This window comes from Salmo salar, chromosome ssa09 (assembly GCF_905237065.1).
Source record: "Salmo salar chromosome ssa09, Ssal_v3.1, whole genome shotgun sequence".
Taxonomy (NCBI): Eukaryota; Metazoa; Chordata; class Actinopteri; order Salmoniformes; family Salmonidae; genus Salmo; species Salmo salar.
In genome coordinates, this window is record NC_059450.1 from 25276505 (window position 1) to 25298034 (window position 21530).

General features: G+C 41.4%; 1 protein-coding gene across 1 annotated transcript; it reads right to left on the reverse strand.

Moving 5' to 3' along the window:
* Positions 1-5304: 5304 nt before the first annotated feature.
* LOC106610951 (neuroblast differentiation-associated protein AHNAK) lies at positions 5305-20101 on the reverse strand. Its single transcript, XM_014210657.2, has 6 exons — positions 19987-20101; positions 19726-19836; positions 19550-19636; positions 19274-19415; positions 18840-19003; positions 5305-18732 (listed from the first exon to the last, which is right to left on the reverse strand). The coding sequence occupies exons 3-6, from the start codon at positions 19562-19564 to the stop codon at positions 7963-7965; spliced, it is 11091 nt and encodes a 3696-aa protein (XP_014066132.2). The 5' UTR covers positions 19565-19636; positions 19726-19836; positions 19987-20101; the 3' UTR covers positions 5305-7962.
* Between the last annotated feature and the right edge of the window lie 1429 nt (positions 20102-21530).

Here is a 21530-nt window from a genome sequence, read left to right on the forward strand (position 1 = left end):
ACCCAAGTCATAGACAATTCTCTCTGCTACCGCACGGTAAGCGGTACCGATGCACCAAGTCTGGAACCAACAAGACCCTGAACAGCTACCCCAAGCCATAAGACTGCTTAATGCCTCCCGAGTGGCGCAGTGCCATTAGAGATCCTGGTTCGAGTCCAGGCACTGTAGCAGCCGGCCGCGACCGGGAGACCCATGAGGCGGCGCACAATTGGCCCAGCGTCGTCCGGGTTAGGGGAGGGTTTGGCCGGCAGGGATGTTCTTGTCCCATCGCGCACTAGCGACTCCTGTGGCAGGCTGGGCGCAACGCATGCTGAGACGTCGCCAGATGTACGGTGTTTCCTCCGAAACATTTGTGTGTCTGGCTTCCGGGTTAAGCGGGCATTGCGTCAAGAAGCAGTGTGGCTTGGCTGGGTTGTGTTTCAGAGGACGCACGGCTCTCGACCTTCGCCTCTCCCGAGTCCGTACGGGAGTTGCAGTGATGGGACAAGACTGTAACTATCAATTGGATACCACGAAATTTGGGAGAAAAATGGGTATAATAATAAAATGTAAAAATAATGTTTAAAAGACTGTTTAATCGTTTGTTAAATAGTTAACCAAATAGCTACCTGGAATATATACTGTGCATTCGGAAAGTATTCGGAAAGTATTCAGGACCCTTAACTTTTTTTCACATTTTGTTACGTTACAGCCTTATTCTAAAATGTATTACATTGTTTTTTCCCTCATCAATCTACAATACCTCATAATGACAAAGCAAAAATTGTTTTTTAGAAATGTTTGCAAATTTACAAAAAATACAAAGCTGAAATATCACATTTACATAAGTATTCAGACCCTTTACTCAGTACTTTGTTGAAGCACCTTTGGTAGCGATTAAAGCCTTGAGTCTTCTTGGGTATGACGCTACAAGCTTGGCACACCTGTATTTGGGGAGTTTCTCCCATTCTTCTCTGAAGATCCTCTCACGCTCTATCAGGTTGGATGGGGAGCATCGCTGCACAGCTATTTTCAGGTCTCTCCAGAGATGTATGATCGGGTTCAAGTCCGGTCTCTGGCTGGGCCACTCAAGGACATTCAGAGACTTGTCCCGAAGCCACTCCTGCGTTGCCTTGGCTGTGTGCTTAGGGTCGTTGTCCTGTTGGAAGGTGAGGCTTCGCCCCCAGTCTAAGGCCCTGAGCGCTCTGGAGCAGGTTTTCATCAAGGATCTCTCTGTACATTGCTCCGTTCATCTTTCCCTAGATCCTGACTAGTCTCCCAGTCCCTGCCGCTGAAAACAATCCCCACAGCATGATGCTACCATCACCATGCTTCACCGTAGGGATGGTGTCAGGTCTCCTCCAGACATGACGCTTGCCATTCAGGCCAAAGAGTTCAATCTTGGTTTCATCAGATCAGAGAATCTTGTTTCTCATGGTCTGAGAGTCCTTTAGGTTCCTTTTGGCAAACTCCAAGCGGGCTGTCATGTGCCTTTTACTGAGGAGTGGCTTCTGTCTGGCCACTTTACCATAAAGTCCTGATTGGTGGAGTGCTGCAGAGATTGTTGTCCTTCTGGAAGGTTCTCCCATCTTTTATATTTTTATTTCATTTAATTTAACCTTTATTTAACTATGCCAGTCAGTTAAGAACAAATTCTTATTTACAATGACGGCCTACCAAAAGGCAAAAGGCCTCCTGCGGGGACGGGGTCTGGGATTTAAAAAAAAATATATATATATATAGGGCAAAACACCACAACACTACATAAAGAGAGACCTAAGACAACAACATAGCTTGGCAGAAACACATGACAACACAGCATGGTAGCAACACAACATGACAACAACATGGCAGCAACACAGAGTAACTCTGGAGCTCTTGAAACCGGTGTGAAATGGCTAGCTAGTGGGGTGCACGCTAATGCCGGTTCAATCTGTGACGTCACTCGCTCTGAGACCTTGAAGTAGTTGTTTCCCTTGCTCTGAAAGGGCTGCAGCTTTTGTGGAGCAATAGGTAACGATGCTTCGTGGGAGGCAGTTGTTGATGTGTTCAGAGGATCCCTGGTTCGAGCCCAGGTTGGGGTGAGGAGAGGGACGGAAGCAACACTGTTACATTGATGCTGTTGACCCGGATCACTGGTTGCTGCCTAAAAGGAGGAGGTCAAAAGGGGGGTGAGTGTAACCGGTGTGAAATGGGTAGCTAGTTAGCAGGGTGCGCGCTAATAGCGTTTCAATCTGTGACGTCACTCGCTCTGAGACCTTGAAGTAGTTGTTTCCCTTGCTCTGCAAGAGCCGTGGCTTTTGTGGAGTGATAGGTAACGATGCTTTGTGGGAGGCAGTTGTTGATGTGTGCAGAGGGTCCCTGGTTTGAGCCCAGGTTGGGGTGAGGAGAGGGACGGAAGCAACACTGTTACACTCTGTCAGAGTGACCATTGGGTTCTTGGCCTCCTCCCTGACCAAGGCCCTTCTTCCCTGATTGCTCAGTTTGGCCAGACGGCCAGCTCTAGGAAGAGTGTTGGTGGTTCCAAACTTTTCTTGGGGACCTTCAATGCTGCAGAAATGTTTTGTTACTCTTCCCCAGATCTGTGCTTCGACACAATCTTGTCTCGGAGCTCTAAGGACAATTCCTTCGATCTCATGGCTTGGTTTTTGCTCTGACATGCACTGTCAACTGTGGGACCTTATATAGACTGGTGTGTGCCATTCCAAATCATGTCCAATCAATTAAATTTACCACAGGTGGACTCCAATCAAGTTGTAGAAACATCTCAACGATGATCAATGGAAACAGGATGTACCTGAGCTCAATTTCGAGTCTCAAAGCAAAGGGTCTGAATACTTGTGTAAATAAGGTATTTCTGTTTTTCATTTTTAATAAACGTGCAAAAATTTCTAAAAACCTGTATTTGCATTGTTATTATGGTGTATTGTGTGTAAATTGATGAGGAAAAAAAACAATTTAATACATTTTAGATTAAGGCTGTAACGTGACAGAATATGAAAAAAGGGAAGGGGTCTGAATACTTTCCGAATGCACTGTATGTATGCATTGACCCTTTTTGCACTAACTTTTTCACTCATCACATACACTGCTGCTACTGTTTACTATATGTCACTTAATTCCTAATTACATCTATATATCTACCTCAATTACCTTGTACCCCTGCACATCGACTTGATACTGGTACCCCTTGTACAGTATATAGCCAAGTTATCGTTAGTCGTTGTGTATCTAATATTATTACGCGTTTCACTTTTCTATTATTTCTCTTGTTTCTGCATTGTTGGGACAGGCCCGTGAGTAAGCATTTCACTGTAAAATCCCGACGCTCTGTTTTAACATTTAGAAACGTTTATAATCCCTGCTTGCGCTATGGTTTTTGGAAATGTTTGGAACTTAACTTTCGTAGGAAAAATTATTTTTGAAACACAAAAGATAAACTTACTATGCACCATTTTAATGGAATCCCACGGAGGTGTTTTGCATTGCACATTTACCTGAACTAGCCTAAAACAACAACTGAGCTAATGGAAACTCGGGAGGGAAGAAAAAAAATACATTGGCTCATGTAGCTGTTATTACACAAAAAGACTGTGTAAATCTGTAAAACAGCTAATAACAAGACATTTTGGCCTGATAATTAAGTTGAGTATTCAAGGTTTCCAAAACCGTATCATAATCAAGGATCAATTTGTTTCTAGATAGAGCATTTCACACTTAAATAATCCCCTCAGCTAATCAAAAGGGATGTGGAATGACTCCAATGCAATGCAATTGGAGTCATGATAAGGGCAACTGTCTACCATTCATAGCCTCCATGACTAAACACCCTTGCCAGTGTCTTATATGTCAAGTTTCACGTCATCTCAATTGCAATTCAAAGGCCAGGCATTCTTCAGTTGTAACACCACACATCTGGAGTTTGTGAGATTTCCCTATCTTTTCCGTGTCTTCAATTCAAATTTGATCATGGGAAATTCCACGATAACGGATTTATGCTGATACTCAGTTTTTTTACTTGAAAATGTCTGCCAAACAAAAACCATTGATTTCAAAGTTTAATAAACCATACAACTCTATGCACAATGACTACTTTGAACAATTTACACAGTCAATCAAATTAAATAAAACAGTTACTGGAAAAACTGTGCAGATGCAAAGTTTGGCAACAGAATTACAATAAAATCTCCCTCAGTTTTATTTCTATTAACAAACTTTGTATCTGCACAGTTATTCCTTTAAATTTGTTTTTGTACAATTTTCAATGAAAATTGTGAAAAGTAGTTCTTGTGCATAACATTGTATGGTTTGTAAAACATTGAAATCAAGGTTTTTTGTTTGGTATACATTTTAAAGTGAAAAGTCTCTTGAGTAATTCTGTTGCCATGGAATTTCCCTTAAGTCACTTTCAATTGAAACAGATCCCACAAATGGAGATGCTATGACATTATTGGACATCACATACATAGCAGCCTACCCTGTGTGTTGTACCATTCATATTTGTATTACATTATGAAGCTCACTCATTTTCCCTCAGAGCAGGTGAACAGTTAACTGGCTATCTACCTCCCTCTTTTTATGCAATATGGAAAGAGTAGGATACAGTAGGCTACTGTAGGCCTACAGTTACAACACTTGGATATAGGGTTGTGTTTATGTTGTGTGTAGATAGGGCAATTGGAGAACTGGTTAACAGTCAGTGGTCTGTCTGACTGATTCATTGTGGAGCTGCTGATGTAGCTACGAGATATCACTGTCATCCCTGCTGCCATCCTCTCAGGCACGGACAACTTTACTGACACTGCTCTTACACAGCTGAGTGCCAAATTCATTCTGAGCCATATGATTAGAACACTACTAACCTCTAGTGACAGCATTCAAGTACTACTGCATCAGTTCATTCCGTTGCTGCATGCAACATGATTGAAACACTTCAACGTACTTCCTCAAGCAAACATACAGCTTTGCAAATGTTCCTACCATCCACATTAAATGGGAGGCATTTAGTCATGTTTATTCACTAATAGTTGCAAACCTCTCCTCTCCTAGACATCTAACTAAGCCTGCCTGAGCAAGGGTCTTATGGTAGTTAAAGCCACACTGTCAAATGTGCACACATACCACCAAGAGTGGGCCTACCAATTAAATGATGTTGAATAACTCATAGTCTGTAGCTAGCCAGCCTACATAATCCACAACAATGGCCCGTAGCCTGCTATAGAAACTTGCTCAATTCTACATTGCTGGATATGGCATGTCTGTAAAGAAACAGAAATCTGAGTGATATTAAATGTAGATACATGTTGCAGTAAGGACATGCACTTCTTAATATTTTAGAAGATTTATTATGTATAGTTTTGCAAATACATTGACTACATCAGTGCAGAATAAGAGCAACAATCAAAGTAACTCAGCAATATAAATGAATAAATCAACTATTTACATAGGCGTTAAAATGTTTCTACTTTGCACAAATTCAGATTTTTTTTTAAATTACTTTTACATTATGGCAAATCAAATCTAGACATCATTATAATCAAAATATAGTTGCATCAATATATATTTTCAGCTTTTTACTGTGATTACAAGCATTCAATTTTAGCAACATGTATTTCATGGTATTAAGTGTACAGATTTGAATAGTTCCTTATATGTGTTCTGTTTTTGTTCTATTAATGTTGCATGGTTTGTATGTATATCATTACGTATTAATTTTTTCAGACTCATAATCATTTATACCTTATATCTTATATATGGCTGCCCAGAAGTCGAATAAAGAGCAGACATCAGAGGTCATTCATAAATGCATATGGCAGTGGATTAACAAGTTCCTCTTCATTATATGTACAGCATAACAATTTGCAGAGATGTCTAAAAACAGCAATGGTCTCAGTGGTGTGCAATTCCATGGTAACAGAGTGACACTGAGACTCAGATATTTTACTTTAAAATGTATGTCAAACCAAAATCAATGATTGCAAAGTTAAACAAACCATACAACTCTATGCACAACGACTACTTTTAAAGCTGCATTATGTAACTTTTTGGGCAACGGGACCAAATTCACATTGAAATGTGAGTTATAGATCTGTCCTTTTCTTTGAAAGCAAGAAGTGGTAGATCTGTTGTATGTGCGCTATTTCTATGCTTCCAGTTCTTACGTTTCGTTTTTGCGTCTTATACTTCCAGTTTTGTACACCAGCCTCAAACAGCTGAAAATGCTCTATTTTTAGTTATGGAAATATATTTCACACTGTACATGCTTGTTTTGTCACAAAAACTGAAATTAGGCAAACTATAAAAAAAAATTGCAAACCAGGAAACAACCACCGAAAATGCTGGTAACAGAATGAGGCACAAACTCTCATTCTGTTATAAAACTTTGCATTTGTACTGTTCTTCAAGTAAATGTATTTTTGTAAAATGTTCAGATTTTATGCGAAGAAAGTAGCCTACGTCAGATAATTTTTTTTCACAACAGGCCTGATGGAAACAGCAAATTTGTCAGTAAACTTATTTTTTGGACAAAACGAAATAAGCTAGACCAGGTGGGATCTTTTTGTGTCGGTAAAATTAATTATGCGAGAAATGGTGGCTTTTATGTGCAAATATTTACTGTATATAAAAACCATCATATTGAAGTCAATTGGAGTCACATGATGCTGCAACCTGAACTCAGGGGTAGACCTACCATAGTAAATGTATATCCGATACATATCATACAATATGTTATGAATTTGCAAAAGGTATGATATGTTAAGAATTCCAATTTGTTGTGGCTAATGTTAGCTAGGTGGCTAGGTGGTTAACGCTAACGTTAGCTAGGTGGCTAATGTTAGCTAGACTAGGGGTTAGGGATTAAGGGTTATGGTTAGGAGTTAGGTTAAAGGGTTAAGGTTAAGGTTAGGGAAGGGTTAGTTAACATGCTAAGTAGTAGCAAAGTAGCTCAAAAGTAGTAAGTAGTTGCAATGCTGATAATTAGCTAAAATGCAAACGTTGTCCATGATAAGATTCAAACAGACAACCTTTCGGTTGCTAGACTTTCCCGTTATACACCCACCCCGACCAGCCACCTTACATTCGTTTTTGCTTTATGTAACCTTCTGTCTTATGTAACCATACCAAACTAATTTGTATCCCGTAATTGCGTTTACTATGTTACGTCTAGTCTATGAGACCAGGCTGAATGCTATTGTGTGGTCCACCCACTATGACTTTGGAAGAGGCAAGTCACCCGATAGATGTCAGTATTGGATGACCGTTTATGTCTGAGGAAGTTGGGAGATGATGTATAAAGCATCTGCCAAAGGTTGCATGTTTGAATCCAGCGAAATAAAGTTGTTTTTGATATTTTGGTTTTATGCCTGTCCCAATCCTTAACCTTTACCTTGATGGAGTTAATGCCTAACTTGAATAATTCTGAGTTAATGCATAAACTTAAAGAAAAATTCCACCCAGAAACGATCTTTTGGTATTTGTTTCATTAGTTCATTGTTGACATAGTCCCAAAATGTTTTGCTTGTAAGCAATCAAGTTTTCAAAATATCTAACTTTCAAAATATAGAAATCATCCCTGTATGCTGCAAATTGCATCATACAGGGATGATTTATGTATTTTGAAAATTACATATTTTATTTATGCAGATTTTTGAATATTCACATGAAAATCTGTCGCCAATTGGATGGAAACCTAGCTGCTGTCACTCTGTTACTGTGGAATTGACCTGGTCTCAGTGGTAGTAATTACATTGAAGTGACAAAGTTGGCTTTTACATCGCTACCTGTATCATGGGCTTGTATGCCAATTTGTGTACTTATATAGTGTACTAAGTACACACTCAAAACATTGAACTGTATATATTAAATCTTGGTCATAAATTAAAGCACAATTAATAAGAGCACAATAATAATATGACTGATATTACTCCTCAATGGAGGGATTTATCATACTGTATTCCTCCCAGTCACTCCAATTCAGCCCCATCAAAAAATGTCATTTTTCTCAGACTGCGTAGTGTCTTTCATCTGTTTGATAGATGAGGCTGTTTCATCTGAGATGGGCTCAGCCCCAAACACATGTGTAACATTTTGGGTTATGAAAACCGTTTCCCTGTCAGTGCCTGACATTTCCCTAACTACATGCCTCTCAATAAGTGTTTGCCCATCACTCTGTGTTTTGTTGGTGTCGTCCACTGACCAAGATGCAAAAGAAACTCCGGCGGTCCCTGTCTGCAATCCAAAATCTGTTAAGAGTGTGGCCTTCTGTGTGTCTGGTATTGCTTGTATATTGGATGTGCTGACATGTGTACCAGACTCCAATTTTAGGGTGTCCACTGATGAGGAGGAAACTCCGGAGGACATTGGAATGGTGACTTTCTCTGCCAAGTAGGGTTCAAAGGCGATCAATTGTGTCCTTGCTGTGGAGGTGATGACATCACCCTGTACCTCAGTGGCAATAGGGTCTGAGCATTTCACTGTGACTTTGGTTGGAGAGGCCAATGAAGGACCAAATTGTTCGCTTGTGACTGTTGAACTAATATCTGCAAAAGCATCCGATGAGTGTACTGAAAAGGTCAAGCTGATGTCCTGTTCCACAGAGTCAGGGCTTTTCTCACTTCCTTCTTTCTCAGCAGTGTCTTTTTCTAAAATCTTGGCAGATTCTGAAGGAGAAGATAGTCCAAATGTGGGAAACTTAAACCACCCAAACTTAGATTTTTCTTTGGCTTCTTCCTCTTTATGCACAGACTGGGTTTCAACACTGGTTTGAGCATTTAGTTCGGTTTTCCCTGAGGCTGTTATATCTTCCCTTGAGCCTGTGAGCTTCTCTTCCACTTCCTCCAATTTGGGAACATCAAATTCAACATCAATGCTTCTTAATACCTCCCCAAATGTTGTCAAAGTCAACTTTGGTGATTTCTCTGGTCCTTGTGGTTTCACTGGAATCTCATAATTCTCCAAAATAACATTTGGATTTATATCATCATGTTCATTCTCAGGTTTGGATTTTGAAATGCTCAATCTGGGCATTTTGAAGGTTGGAAGTTTGAATTTACTAGGCGAGTCTTGACCTTTACTGGGTGAGCCTTGACCTTTGCTGGGGGAGCCATGGCCTTTATCATCAATTGTCAGTTTTGAAACTTCAACTTCATGAACATCCACTTCGGCTATTGCCATTCCACCTTTAACTGAGGGCCTTTTAGATCCAGCATCATGTAGCTGTACTTCTCTAGATCCTTTAATGTCAACTGTGTCCCTGTGTTCCGGTAAATCAATTTGTAATGAAGCTCCAAGTAGTTGATCTATAATTTCTACCCCAGGCACTTTAATATCCTTCTCTTTATCAGAGACATCGACTACAACCTTTGACGTTGCACCAGATTTAGGGAATTTGAATGTTGCCATTTTGAATCCCATCTCTGATGTTTCTAGTTTTCCATCAACTGATAAACCTTCATATTTCATTTCAACTTGACTCTCCGGAGCTTTCATTTCCACCTCAGGCTCTTTGACCTCCACATTTCCCTCTGGAAGCGAAATGTCCACCTTTGGAAGACTGACATCAACCTCAGGTGGTTTCACTTCTGGTTTGGAAAACCCTCCAAATGACATCTGTGGTATTTTCATTTTCACATCAATTCCTGTAGCAGCTCCATCGGGTATTTCAATTTCACCAGAAGGCACTTTGAGTTCAACGCTAGGTGGTTGGACCTCCACGCTGGCCTCTGGTAAGGTGACTTCTATGACTTTCTTTGATACACTTAAATCCATCTCAGGATCCTTACCCTTTGGCAATGACATTCCAAATGTTGGTAGCTTGAATATTCTTCCTTGTCCCTCATGTTCAACATCATGTTTAATTTCAACTTGAATCTCTGGAGCTTCAATTTCCACCTCAGGCTCTTTGACCTCCACCTTTCCCTCTGGAAGAGAAATGTCCACCTTTGGAAGACTGACATCAACCTCAGGTGCTTTCACTTCTGGTTTTGAAAATCCAAATTTGGGGAATGACATTCGGGGCTTTTTCATTTTCACATCAATATCTTTAGAAACTGCTTCTGGTATTTCAACTTCAACAGAGGGCACTCCAACTTCAACATCAGGTAGTTGGAGAGCTGCTCTTCTCTCTGGTAAGTCGACGTCTACATCTGTCTTTGCGATACTTAAGCCAATTTCAGGACCTTTAACCTTTGGCAATAAGATTCCAAATTTAGGTAGTTTGAACTTACTTCCTTGTCCCTGAAGCTCAATTCCATGTTTCATTTCAACTTGAATTTCTGGAGCTTTAATTTCCACAGCTGGCTCTTTGACTTCCACCTTTCCCCCTGGAAGAGAAATGTCTGCCTTTGGAAGACTGACATTAACCTCCGGTGATTTCACTTCTGGTTTTGAAAACCATCCAAATGACATCCGTGGCTTCTTCATTTTTACATCCATCTCTGTAGCATCTCCCTCAGGCATTTCAACTTCACCAGAAGACACTTTGAGTTCAATTCTAGGTGGTTGGCCATCCACGCTGGCCTCTGGTAAAGTGAGAATTTCAAGTGTTTTACTCTTCACATCCACATCTATAGATGGGCCTTTAAGGTCAACACTTGGCTTTTCAATGTTAATGGCTGACATTGTCAGCTTGGGCTCTGGCATTTCAGATCCATGAACCTTGATGTCCTTGTCCACATCAGGTACCTCTACTGGAGCAGCTGCTCCAAATTGAGGGAATTTTAAAGTTGGCATTTTGAATCTTGAGGGGGAGCCAACAGTATCTTTCACCTCAGCTTGAATCTCTGGAGCTTCAATTTCCACCTCAGTCTCCTTGACCTCCACCTTTTCCTCTGGAAGAGAAATATCCACCTCTGGAAGACTGACATCAACCTCAGGTGCTTTCACTTCTGGTTTTGAAAATCCAAATTTGGGGAAAGACATTCGGGGCTTTTTCATTTTCACATCAATATCTTTAGAAACTGCTTCTGGTATTTCAACTTCAACAGAGGGCACTCCTACTTCAACATCAGGTAGTTGGAGGTCTGCTCTTCTCTCTGGTAAGTTGACATCTACATCTGTCTTTGAGATACTTAAGTCAAATTCAGGACCTTTAACCTTCGGCAATGAGATTCCAAATTTTGGTAGTTTGAACTTACTTCCTTGTCCCTCAAGCTCAATTCCATGTTTCATTTCAACTTGAATTTCTGGAGCTTTAATTTCCACCTCTGACTCTTTGACCTCCACCTCTACCTCTGGAAGAGAAATATCCCCCTTTGGAAGACTGACATCAACCTCCGGTGCTTTCACTTCTGATTTTGAAAACCATCCAAATGTCATCCGTGGCTTTTTCATTTTCACATCAATTTCTGTAGCAACTCCTTCAGGAATTTCACCTTTACCAGAAGGCACTTTGAGTTCAATGCTAGGTAGTTGGACCTCTACACTGGCCTCTGGTAAAGTGACAATGTCAAGTCTTTTGCTCTTCACATCCAGATCTATAGATGGGCCTTTAAGGTCAACACTTGGCTTTTCAATGTTAATTGCTGACATTGTCAGCCTGGGCTCTGGAATTTCAGATCCATGAACCTTGATGTCCTTGTCCACATCAGGTACCTCTACTGTGATGTTTGGAGCAGCTGCTCCAAATTGAGGGAATTTTAAAGTTGGCATTTTGAATCTTGAGGGGAAGCCTACGGTATCTTTCACCTCGACTTGAATCTCTGGAGCTTCAATTTCCACCTCAGGCTCTTTGACCTCCACCTTTTCTTCTGGAAGAGATATATCCACCTCTGGAAGACTGACATCAACCTCAGGTACTTTCACTTCTGGTTTTGAAAATCCAAATTTGGGGAATGACATTCGGGGCTTTTTCATTTTCACATCAATATCTTTAGAAACTGCTTCTGGTATTTCAACTTCAACAGAGGACACTCCAACTTCAACATCAGGTAGTTGGTCTGCTCTTCTCTCTGGTAAGTTGACATCTACATCTGTCTTTGAGATACTTAAGTCAAATTCAGGACCTTTAACCTTCGGCAATGAGATTCCAAATTTAGGTAGTTTGAACTTACTTCCTTGTCCCTCAAGCTCAATTCCATGTTTCATTTCAACTTGAATTTCTGGAGCTTTAATTTCCACCTCTGACTCTTTGACCTCCACCTTTACCTCTGGAAGAGAAATATCCCCCTTTGGAAGACTGACATCAACCTCCGGTGCTTTCACTTCTGATTTTGAAAACCATCCAAATGACATCCGTGGCTTTTTCATTTTTACATCAATTTCTGTAGCAACTCCTTCAAGAATTTCACCTTTACCAGAAGGCACTTTGAGTTCAATGCTAGGTAGTTGGACCTCTACGCTGGCCTCTGGTAAAGTGACAATGTCAAGTCTTTTGCTCTTCACATCCAGGTCTATAGATGGGCCTTTAAGGTCAACACTTGGCTTTTCAATGTTAATTGCTGACATTGTTAGCCTGGGCTCTGGAATTTCAGATCCATGAACCTTGATGTCCTTGTCCACATCAGGTACCTCTACTGTGATGTTTGGAGCAGCTGCTCCAAATTGAGGGAATTTTAAAGTTGGCATTTTGAATCTTGAGGGGGAGCCTACGGTATCTTTCACCTCGACTTGAATCTCTGGAGCTTCAATTTCCACCTCAGGCTCTTTGACCTCCACCTTTTCTTCTGGAAGAGATATATCCACCTCTGGAAGACTGACATCAACCTCAGGTACTTTCACTTCTGGTTTTGAAAATCCAAATTTGGGGAATGACATTCGGGGCTTTTTCATTTTCACATCAATATCTTTAGAAACTGCTTCTGGTATTTCAACTTCAACAGAGGACACTCCAACTTCAACATCAGGTAGTTGGTCTGCTCTTCTCTCTGGTAAGTTGACATCTACATCTGTCTTTGAGATACTTAAGTCAAATTCAGGACCTTTAACCTTCGGCAATGAGATTCCAAATTTAGGTAGTTTGAACTTACTTCCTTGTCCCTCAAGCTCAATTCCATGTTTCATTTCAACTTGAATTTCTGGAGCTTTAATTTCCACCTCTGACTCTTTGACCTCCACCTTTACCTCTGGAAGAGAAATATCCCCCTTTGGAAGACTGACATCAACCTCCGGTGCTTTCACTTCTGATTTTGAAAACCATCCAAATGACATCCGTGGCTTTTTCATTTTTACATCAATTTCTGTAGCAACTCCTTCAAGAATTTCACCTTTACCAGAAGGCACTTTGAGTTCAATGCTAGGTAGTTGGACCTCTACGCTGGCCTCTGGTAAAGTGACAATGTCAAGTCTTTTGCTCTTCACATCCAGGTCTATAGATGGGCCTTTAAGGTCAACACTTGGCTTTTCAATGTTAATTGCTGACATTGTTAGCCTGGGCTCTGGAATTTCAGATCCATGAACCTTGATGTCCTTGTCCACATCAGGTACCTCTACTGTGATGTTTGGAGCAGCTGCTCCAAATTGAGGGAATTTTAAAGTTGGCATTTTGAATCTTGAGGGGGAGCCTACGGTATCTTTCACCTCGACTTGAATCTCTGGAGCTTCAATTTCCACCTCAGGCTCTTTGACCTCCACCTTTTCTTCTGGAAGAGATATATCCACCTCTGGAAGACTGACATCAACCTCAGGTACTTTCACTTCTGGTTTTGAAAATCCAAATTTGGGGAATGACATTCGGGGCTTTTTCATTTTCACATCAATATCTTTAGAAACTGCTTCTGGTATTTCAACTTCAACAGAGGGCACTCCTACTTCAACATCAGGTAGTTGGTCTGCTCTTCTCTCTGGTAAGTTGACATCTACATCTGTCTTTGAGATACTTAAGTCAAATTCAGGACCTTTAACCTTCGGCAATGAGATTCCAAATTTAGGTAGTTTGAACTTACTTCCTTGTCCCTCAAGCTCAATTCCATGTTTCATTTCAACTTGAATTTCTGGAGCTTTAATTTCCACCTCTGACTCTTTGACCTCCACCTTTACCTCTGGAAGAGAAATATCCCCCTTTGGAAGACTGACATCAACCTCCGGTGCTTTCACTTCTGATTTTGAAAACCATCCAAATGACATCCGTGGCTTTTTCATTTTTACATCAATTTCTGTAGCAACTCCTTCAGGAATTTCACCTTTACCAGAAGGCACTTTGAGTTCAGTGGTAGGTGGTTGGACCTCTACGCTGGCCTCTGGTAAAGTGACAATGTCAAGTCTTTTGCTCTTCACATCCAGATCTATAGATGGGCCTTTAAGATCAACACTTGGCTTTTCAATGTTAATTGCTGACATTATCAGCCTGGGCTCTGGAATTTCAGATCCATGAACCTTGATGTCCTTGTCCACATCAGGTACCTCTACTGTGATGTTTGGAGCAGCTGCTCCAAATTGAGGGAATTTTAAAGTTGGCATTTTGAATCTTGTGGGGGAGCCTATGGTATCTTTCACCTCGACTTGAATCTCTGGAGCTTCAATTTTAATCTCAGGCTCTTTGACCTCCACCTTTTCCTCTGGAAGAGAAATATCCACCTCTGGAAGACTGACATCAACCTCAGGTGCTTTCACTTCTGGTTTTGAAAATCCAAATTTGGGGAAAGACATTCTGGGCATTTTCATTTTCATATCAATATCTTTAGAAACGGCTTCTGGTTTTTCAACTTTAACAGAGGACACTCCGACTTCAACATCAGGTAGTTGGAGAGCTGCTCTTCTCTCTGGTAAGTCGACATCTACATCTGCTTTTGACACACTTAAGTCAATTTCAGAACTTTTAACCTTCGGCAATGAGACTCCAAATTTAGGTAGTTTGAACTTACTTCTTTGTCCCTGTAGCTCAATACCATGTTTCATTTCAACTTGAATTTTTGGAGCTTTAATTTCCACCTCTGACTCTTTGACCTCCACCTTTCCCTCTGGAAGAGAAATGTCTACCTTTGGAAGACTGACATCAAGCGCAGGTGCTTTCACTTCTGTAAATCCAAATTCGGGGAATGACATTTGTGTCTTTTTCATTTTCACATCAATGTCTTTTGAAACTACTTCTGGTATTTCAACATCAAAGGAGGGCACTTTGACTTCAACATCAGGTAGTTCGACATCTACATCTGTTTTTGACCAACTTAAATCTATTTCAGGACCTTTAACTTTCGGCAATGAGATTACAGATGTTGGCAGTTTGAACATACTTCCTTGTCCATGAAGCTCAATATCATGTTTCACTTCAACTTGACTCTCTGGAGCTTTAAATTCCACCTCTGGCTCTTTGAATTCCACCTTTCCTTCTGGAAGCGAAATGCCCACCTTTAGAAGACTGACATCAACCTCCGGTGGTTTCACTTCTGGTTTTGAAAACCATCCAAATGACATTCGGGGCTTCTTCATTTTCACATCAATCTCTGTAGCAGCTCCCTCTGGCATTTGAACTTGACCAGAAGGCACTTCGATTTCAACATCAGATGGTTGGACCTCCACTTTGTCCTCTGGTAAAGTGACATCTATGACTTTCTTTGATAAACTTAAATCAATCTCAGGACCTTTTACCTTTGGCATTGAGATTCCAAATTTGGGTAGTTTGAACTTACTTCCTTGTCCCTCAAGCTCAATATCATGTTTCACTTCAACTTGAATCTCTGGAGCTGTCATTTCCACCTCTGACTTTTTGACCCCCACATTTCCTTCTGGAAGAGAAATATCCACCTTTGGAAGACTGACATCAACCTCACATACTTCTGGTTTTGAAAATCCAAGCCCTGGAAATGAAATCCGTGGCTTTTTCACTTTCACATCAATCTCTGTAGCAGCTTGCTCAGGCATTTCAACTTCACCAGAAGACACTTTGAGTTCAACATCAGGTGGTTGGATCTCCACGTTGGTCTCTGGTAAAGTGACATCTATGTCTTTCTTCGATAGACCTAAATCTATCTCAGGACATTTTACTTTTGGTAATGAAATTCCCTGATTTGGCAGTTTAAACTTGCTTCCTTGTCCCTCCAGTTCAAGTCCTTTAGTCTTCACATCCACATCTATAGATGGAATCTTAACACTAGATTTCTTTAAATCACTCTGTTTTTCAAAGTCAACTGCATGTACTTTTCCTGATATTGACAGCTTGGGTTCTGGTCTTTCAGTTCCATCAGGTAACTCTACTGTGACGATTGGAGAAACTGCTCCAAATTTAGGGAATTTTAAAGTTGGGATTTTAAATCTTGATGGGGACTCTACAGTATCTTTCACTTCCACTTGAAGCTCTGGAACTTCAATTTCCACCTCAGGCAATTTGACCTCCATGTTTCCCTCGGGAAGAGAGATGTCTGGTTTTAGCACACTAACATCAATCTCTGGGGCTTTAACTCCAAATTTGGGGAATGACATCTGTCGTTTTTTCATTTTCACATCAATATCTTTATAAACTGTTTCTGGTATTTCAACTTCAACGGAGGGTACTTCAACATCAACTGATTGGACATCAATGCCCATAACTGCTCCTTTAATGTCAGATGAAGGTACCTCTGGCATTGTTTCTGAGCTTAAAGTTCGTATTGTAGGTGTTTGAGTTTTGATAGTGGAATATTCAGAATCTGGTACTTTGCTGAGTTTAATTTCAGCCTCTGACATTTTCATTTCAAGGTGCAATGCATTGCTTTCATCTTTGACCTCATCCTTCTTTTCCACCGAGGGGTCTCTTTTTGGTAGTCCAATCCCAATGTCTGGGAATCTAATATCCGTTTGTGTTATTCCAAACCTAGGCATTGAAATATTTGCTTTCTTTGACTTCTTATCTAATCCTTTAGTGTAAGTGGCAGGTATACGATTTCTCTCCTCAGATGTGATGGTTGGCCCCTCAGGTACTGGTACTGCAAACTTAGGCTCCAGAATTTCACCAGTCTCTTTTTCCTTTTCCACTTTGTTGGGAGTTCCTTTTTGTTGTATAGTTTCCATTCCAGCTTTCTCTACGTTCTCTCGTTTATGGAGTTCAATTTGGATTTCATCCTCATTGGTCTTTCCAGCTTCCTGTTTTGTTTTTGTATGGTCTATTTTTGTCATAGTAATAGGTTCATGAGCACCTAGATCAAAAATGTGTGTCTTTGGCAATTTGAATGTGGTAACTGAGCTCCTGCTCAACTTTTCTGGTAAAGCATTTATGTCAGTCTTTTTGACATACGTGTCCAACTGTGCCTTTATGTCTGTGATTTTAGATAGGGTGGCATCTACTCTTTCTGCATTCACGTCTGTCATTGTGATTTGTTGATGAGCAGGCAGGCCTGCAATGTCACCCTTCGGCAGCTTGAACCCTGGCAATTTGGAGACAGCCTCTTTAACTCTATCAACGTCTATAACCATCTGTACAGTCTGCGCCTGGATTTCTTCAACAGGAAGAGTGAATGCTGTTTTAGGCTGTTTTATCACTGGGGCCTTGGTGCTAGTTAACGATGCATCTTCTATGCCTGGGATCTCAATATCCTCACGGCTTGGAAGTATCTTTAACCCCTTATCCTCAACTGTAAGGCCTTTCACGTCCATTTCTACAATCTTCACGTCTGTCATTTTTATGGGTTTGTCAATAACAAAGTCAGCAGGGTCCACCCTCTGCAGTTTGAATTTGGGAGCAGATCTTGTACCAATTTGTGCTAAAACATCATCAATGCTTCTCTCTGTAGGTAACTTTGAAGCTTGTATTTCCATCTGCGAGTCAGGTTCCATTGTAATACTGATGACCTTAGCATGTATGCTAATTTCCTGTGCATTCACATCAGTTTTAACATATGTTTCTTTCAAGTGTTGTTCTTGTCCAATCTGAGGGGATTTCCTGATAAGTCCTATATCTGACATGTCAAGGCAGATGTCTACTTTTGGCATGCTCATTTCCATATCAGTGGAGGGGAGGGTTTTCCCTGAACTCTCATTGATGATTACTTGAGTGTTGATATCAATTGGGAGTTGACACTCCTCCAGCTCAGTATGTGATACTACAGTTGGGCTCAGCAATGTATTGTCATGTGCAGACAGATCAGATGTTATCATATCTTCTCTTGGTGTCTTCAGGCTTTTTAGTGATAATTTTACTGGTATGTTTTGCTTGTGTTTGTCTTTTTTCTCATTTCCCTTGAATGTAAACTTTAGTTCTGACCTCTCTTTATTCTCTTTCTTCTTTTTCTTTCCCTCTGGAGATTTCTTGGTTGAGGGACTTTCTTGATCAGCAAGAGCAACTGTTATGTCTGTGGTTTTCAAAGTTTTGTCCAGACTAATGAGTTCTACCTTGTGTTGTTTAGTTTCAGAGCCTGCCAGGTCTGGAAGAATGCATTCATTTCTTATCTTGGTGGATTCCATTTTTTCAGATTCTGATTCTAACACATATACTTGAGATGTATCTACTGATGCGCTCTCTAGACCATCCGGTGAGTGTATGTCATCTTGACTCTGTTGGTTTTCCATACCCTCTACATGTTCTACAGTTAGTATGTCTGTGTCCTGGTCCGGCTGTTCAACAGACATGCTCTTGCGGCCCTTCATCTTCATGCTTGATAACTTTATCTTGTGCTTTTTTGTCTTGCCCTTGACAGCCTCCTGAGATTTTATTGGCGACTCTGTGTCACTTGTTGTAGGGCTAAGCTCCAGCTTCCTCTTATCATCTGCCTCTGAAGTACTGTGAGACCTCTTAAAATGGGACTTTTGACTTTTGCTGAAGGAGGGGAACTTGGGCCAAGAGATTCGGTCACCATGCCGTTTTGTCTTTGAATGTCCCCTCATTTCCGGAGAGGAACCTTCTTCCACCTGTAGGATAACAAAAAGTGAATAGCTGATTGATTGCTGAATGAGAAAAAGAGCCAAAGACATAACACTACTCTACATATCCAGAAAAAGAACATAGTGATAGTTACTTGAATGATTTCAAGGGCTGGTTCACTCTCAAGGGTGGATGTCTTTATTGGTTTGCGTTTCAGAAGTAACTCCATCTTGTAAGGCTGGGCATGTTCCAATATCTGTAGAGCATCTTCATATGTAACATTGTCAAAATACACAGTGGCACTGAGTATCTGATCACCTGAATGAACAAAAGGAAGACATAGAAAGACCAATAAATCAACATTTGAACTGTAGAACTCTAGCATATACGATCATTCAAAGCCAAAAATGTGGGAGTCTCTTACCCTGGATAGCAAAAACAATCTTGGCTCCATTACTTCACATTTAACCTATTTCACTCCACATTTCACCGATATGTCCTTTGCTTTCAGGTTAACTTTTTGGTCTATAGGCTACTTTTGTTGTTCAGCTTCTGAAAGAACATGGTATGAGCTGGTTGTCTGCTTACCCTCATGTACACTAAGAAGCTTTGAGGCTGGTGACTCTGGCCTCACTTCCTTGATGAAGATTCCCTCCTTCCCTCCACTTACAACGAGGCCCTCGGCACATGTCTCTTTTGCCATTTTCACAATCACTCCTGACTCTGGGCTCTGAGTTTACACGAAAAAAAAAGAATGAAAGAAAAACATGAGAAATGTTGAAATACCAACATGTTATGTACCACCAATGAAAACCTGAAGCCATGCTTCTCCATGAGTTAAAGATTAATGCAGACTTGTCTGACCTCCAGTTGACTCATCTTGGCAGGGGAACGCTTTTCAAACAGGGACCCAAAACCTCTCTTTCCTTTTTTGCCACTCCCACCTCCACCCTAAAATTAATGTTAAAGAAATCAGACGTTCTGACAAAATTCACACTGCAAGTCAACATGATGGTTGGATGAAATATACAGCATTGTACCTGTTTATCACTGTCCTTGTATCTGTCAGTCTCAGGGTATTCATCTACAGGGGAGGATCCTTGAGGGCGAGGTCTCTCCCCCTCTATAAACTCAGATGGCTCTTCACATATCTACAACAAAAATATGTTAAAAGTAAGATCCTTTTGTTACTATATGGAGATTCATTCAAATGAGTTGGGTCTCTTTCCCATAGTCTTTAGTATTCACATGATGTCCACCAATGCAAACAATAGGTTTGCCATATCAGTAGAGCCACTCACTGAATCATCCACCGTGGCAGGCTCTGGTCCCTTCAGCCTTCGTCCGGACCCTACTCAAAATAAAGAATAAAAAGAGAAAAATAATAAGAGCATATTTAGTTCAAGGTAAACCACCACAGTTCTCAAAAGGTTGCAACCCACTGGTTGATGCTTATTTATAAAACCCTCTTAGGCCTCACTCCCCCCTATCTGAGATATCGACTGCAGCCCTCATCCTCCACATACAACACCCGTTCTGCCAGTCACATTCTGTTAAAGGTCCCCAAAGCACACACATCCCTGGGTCACTCCTCTTTTCAGTTCGCTGCAGCTAGCGAGTGGAACAAGCTGCAACAAACACTCAAACTGGACAGTTTTATCTCAATCTCTTCATTCAAAGACTCATCATGGACACTCTTACTGACAGCTGTGGCTGCTTTGCGTGATGTATTGTTGTCTCTACCTTCTTGCCCTTTGTGCTGTTGTCTGTGTCCAATAATGTTTGTACCATGTTTTGTGCTACTACCATGTTGTGTTGCTACCATTTTGTTGTTATGTTGCTACCATGCTGTGTTGTCATGTGTTGCTGCCTTGCTATGTTGTTGTCTTAGGTCTCTCTTTATGAGTGTTGTGTTGTCTCTCTTGTCGTGATGTGTTTTGTCCTATATTTCTATCTTATTTATTACATTTCTTTTTATCCCAGACCCGTCCCGCAGGAGGTCTTTTGCCTTTTGGTAGGCCGTCATTGTAAATAAGAATTTGTTTTTAACTGACTTGTGTCAGGACCAGTGGAGATGTGGAATCAGGAGACAGAGGGCCGGAGCAACTGTGTTTTAATAATATTAGTAACACGCAATAGCCGTAGGACACCAGGCGCGTGGCGAAGTCTGCCAGGGGAAAAACACCTTCCCAAAATAAGCGCACTGGAAACAAAAAGCGCACGGGGCGCAGCCCGGCAATAATAATCGACAATAACAATTTACAATCACAACTGTCCTGAGTGGACAATAAACAATCCCGCACGAGAACCCCAACTGAAAATACACACTAAATAACCCCCCACTAATGACAAACACAAAACAGGTGCGAGATAGACAGACAGACAAAACCAAAAGACACAGAAACAACGATCGGTGGCAGCTAATAGGCCGGCGACGACGACCGCCGAGCGCCGCCCGACCGAGGAGGGGCGCCACCTTCGTTAGATACTGTGACAGTACCCCTACCCTGACGCGCGGCCCCAGCCGGAGGGCGAGGCGCCGGCCGATCCGGACGGCGACGGTGGAATTCTTGTAGCATAGGTGGATCTAGAATGTCCGCCGCCGGAACCCAGCACCTCTCCTCCGGACCGTACCCCTCCCAGTCCACGAGGTACTGCAGGCCCCCGACCCGACGTCGGGAGTCCAGGATGGCTCGGACTGTGTACGCCGGGGCCCCCCCGATGTCCAGGGGGGGCGGGGGGACCTCCAGCACCTCATCGTCCTGCAGTGGACCAGCTCCCACCGGCCTGAGGAGAGACACATGAAACGAGGGGTTAATACGGTAATATGAAGGGAGTTGTAACC

Bases quoted from the DNA above. Each gene is read 5' to 3' on its own strand.
- LOC106610951 (XM_014210657.2), bottom strand. The intron at 19,004-19,273 runs GTAAGCAGACAA...TTGTTCATTCAG, and splicing joins GCTTCTTAGTGTACATGAGG to GTGATCAGATACTCAGTGCC. The intron at 18,733-18,839 runs GTAACTATCACT...GTTATCCTACAG, and splicing joins CAGCCCTTGAAATCATTCAA to GTGGAAGAAGGTTCCTCTCC.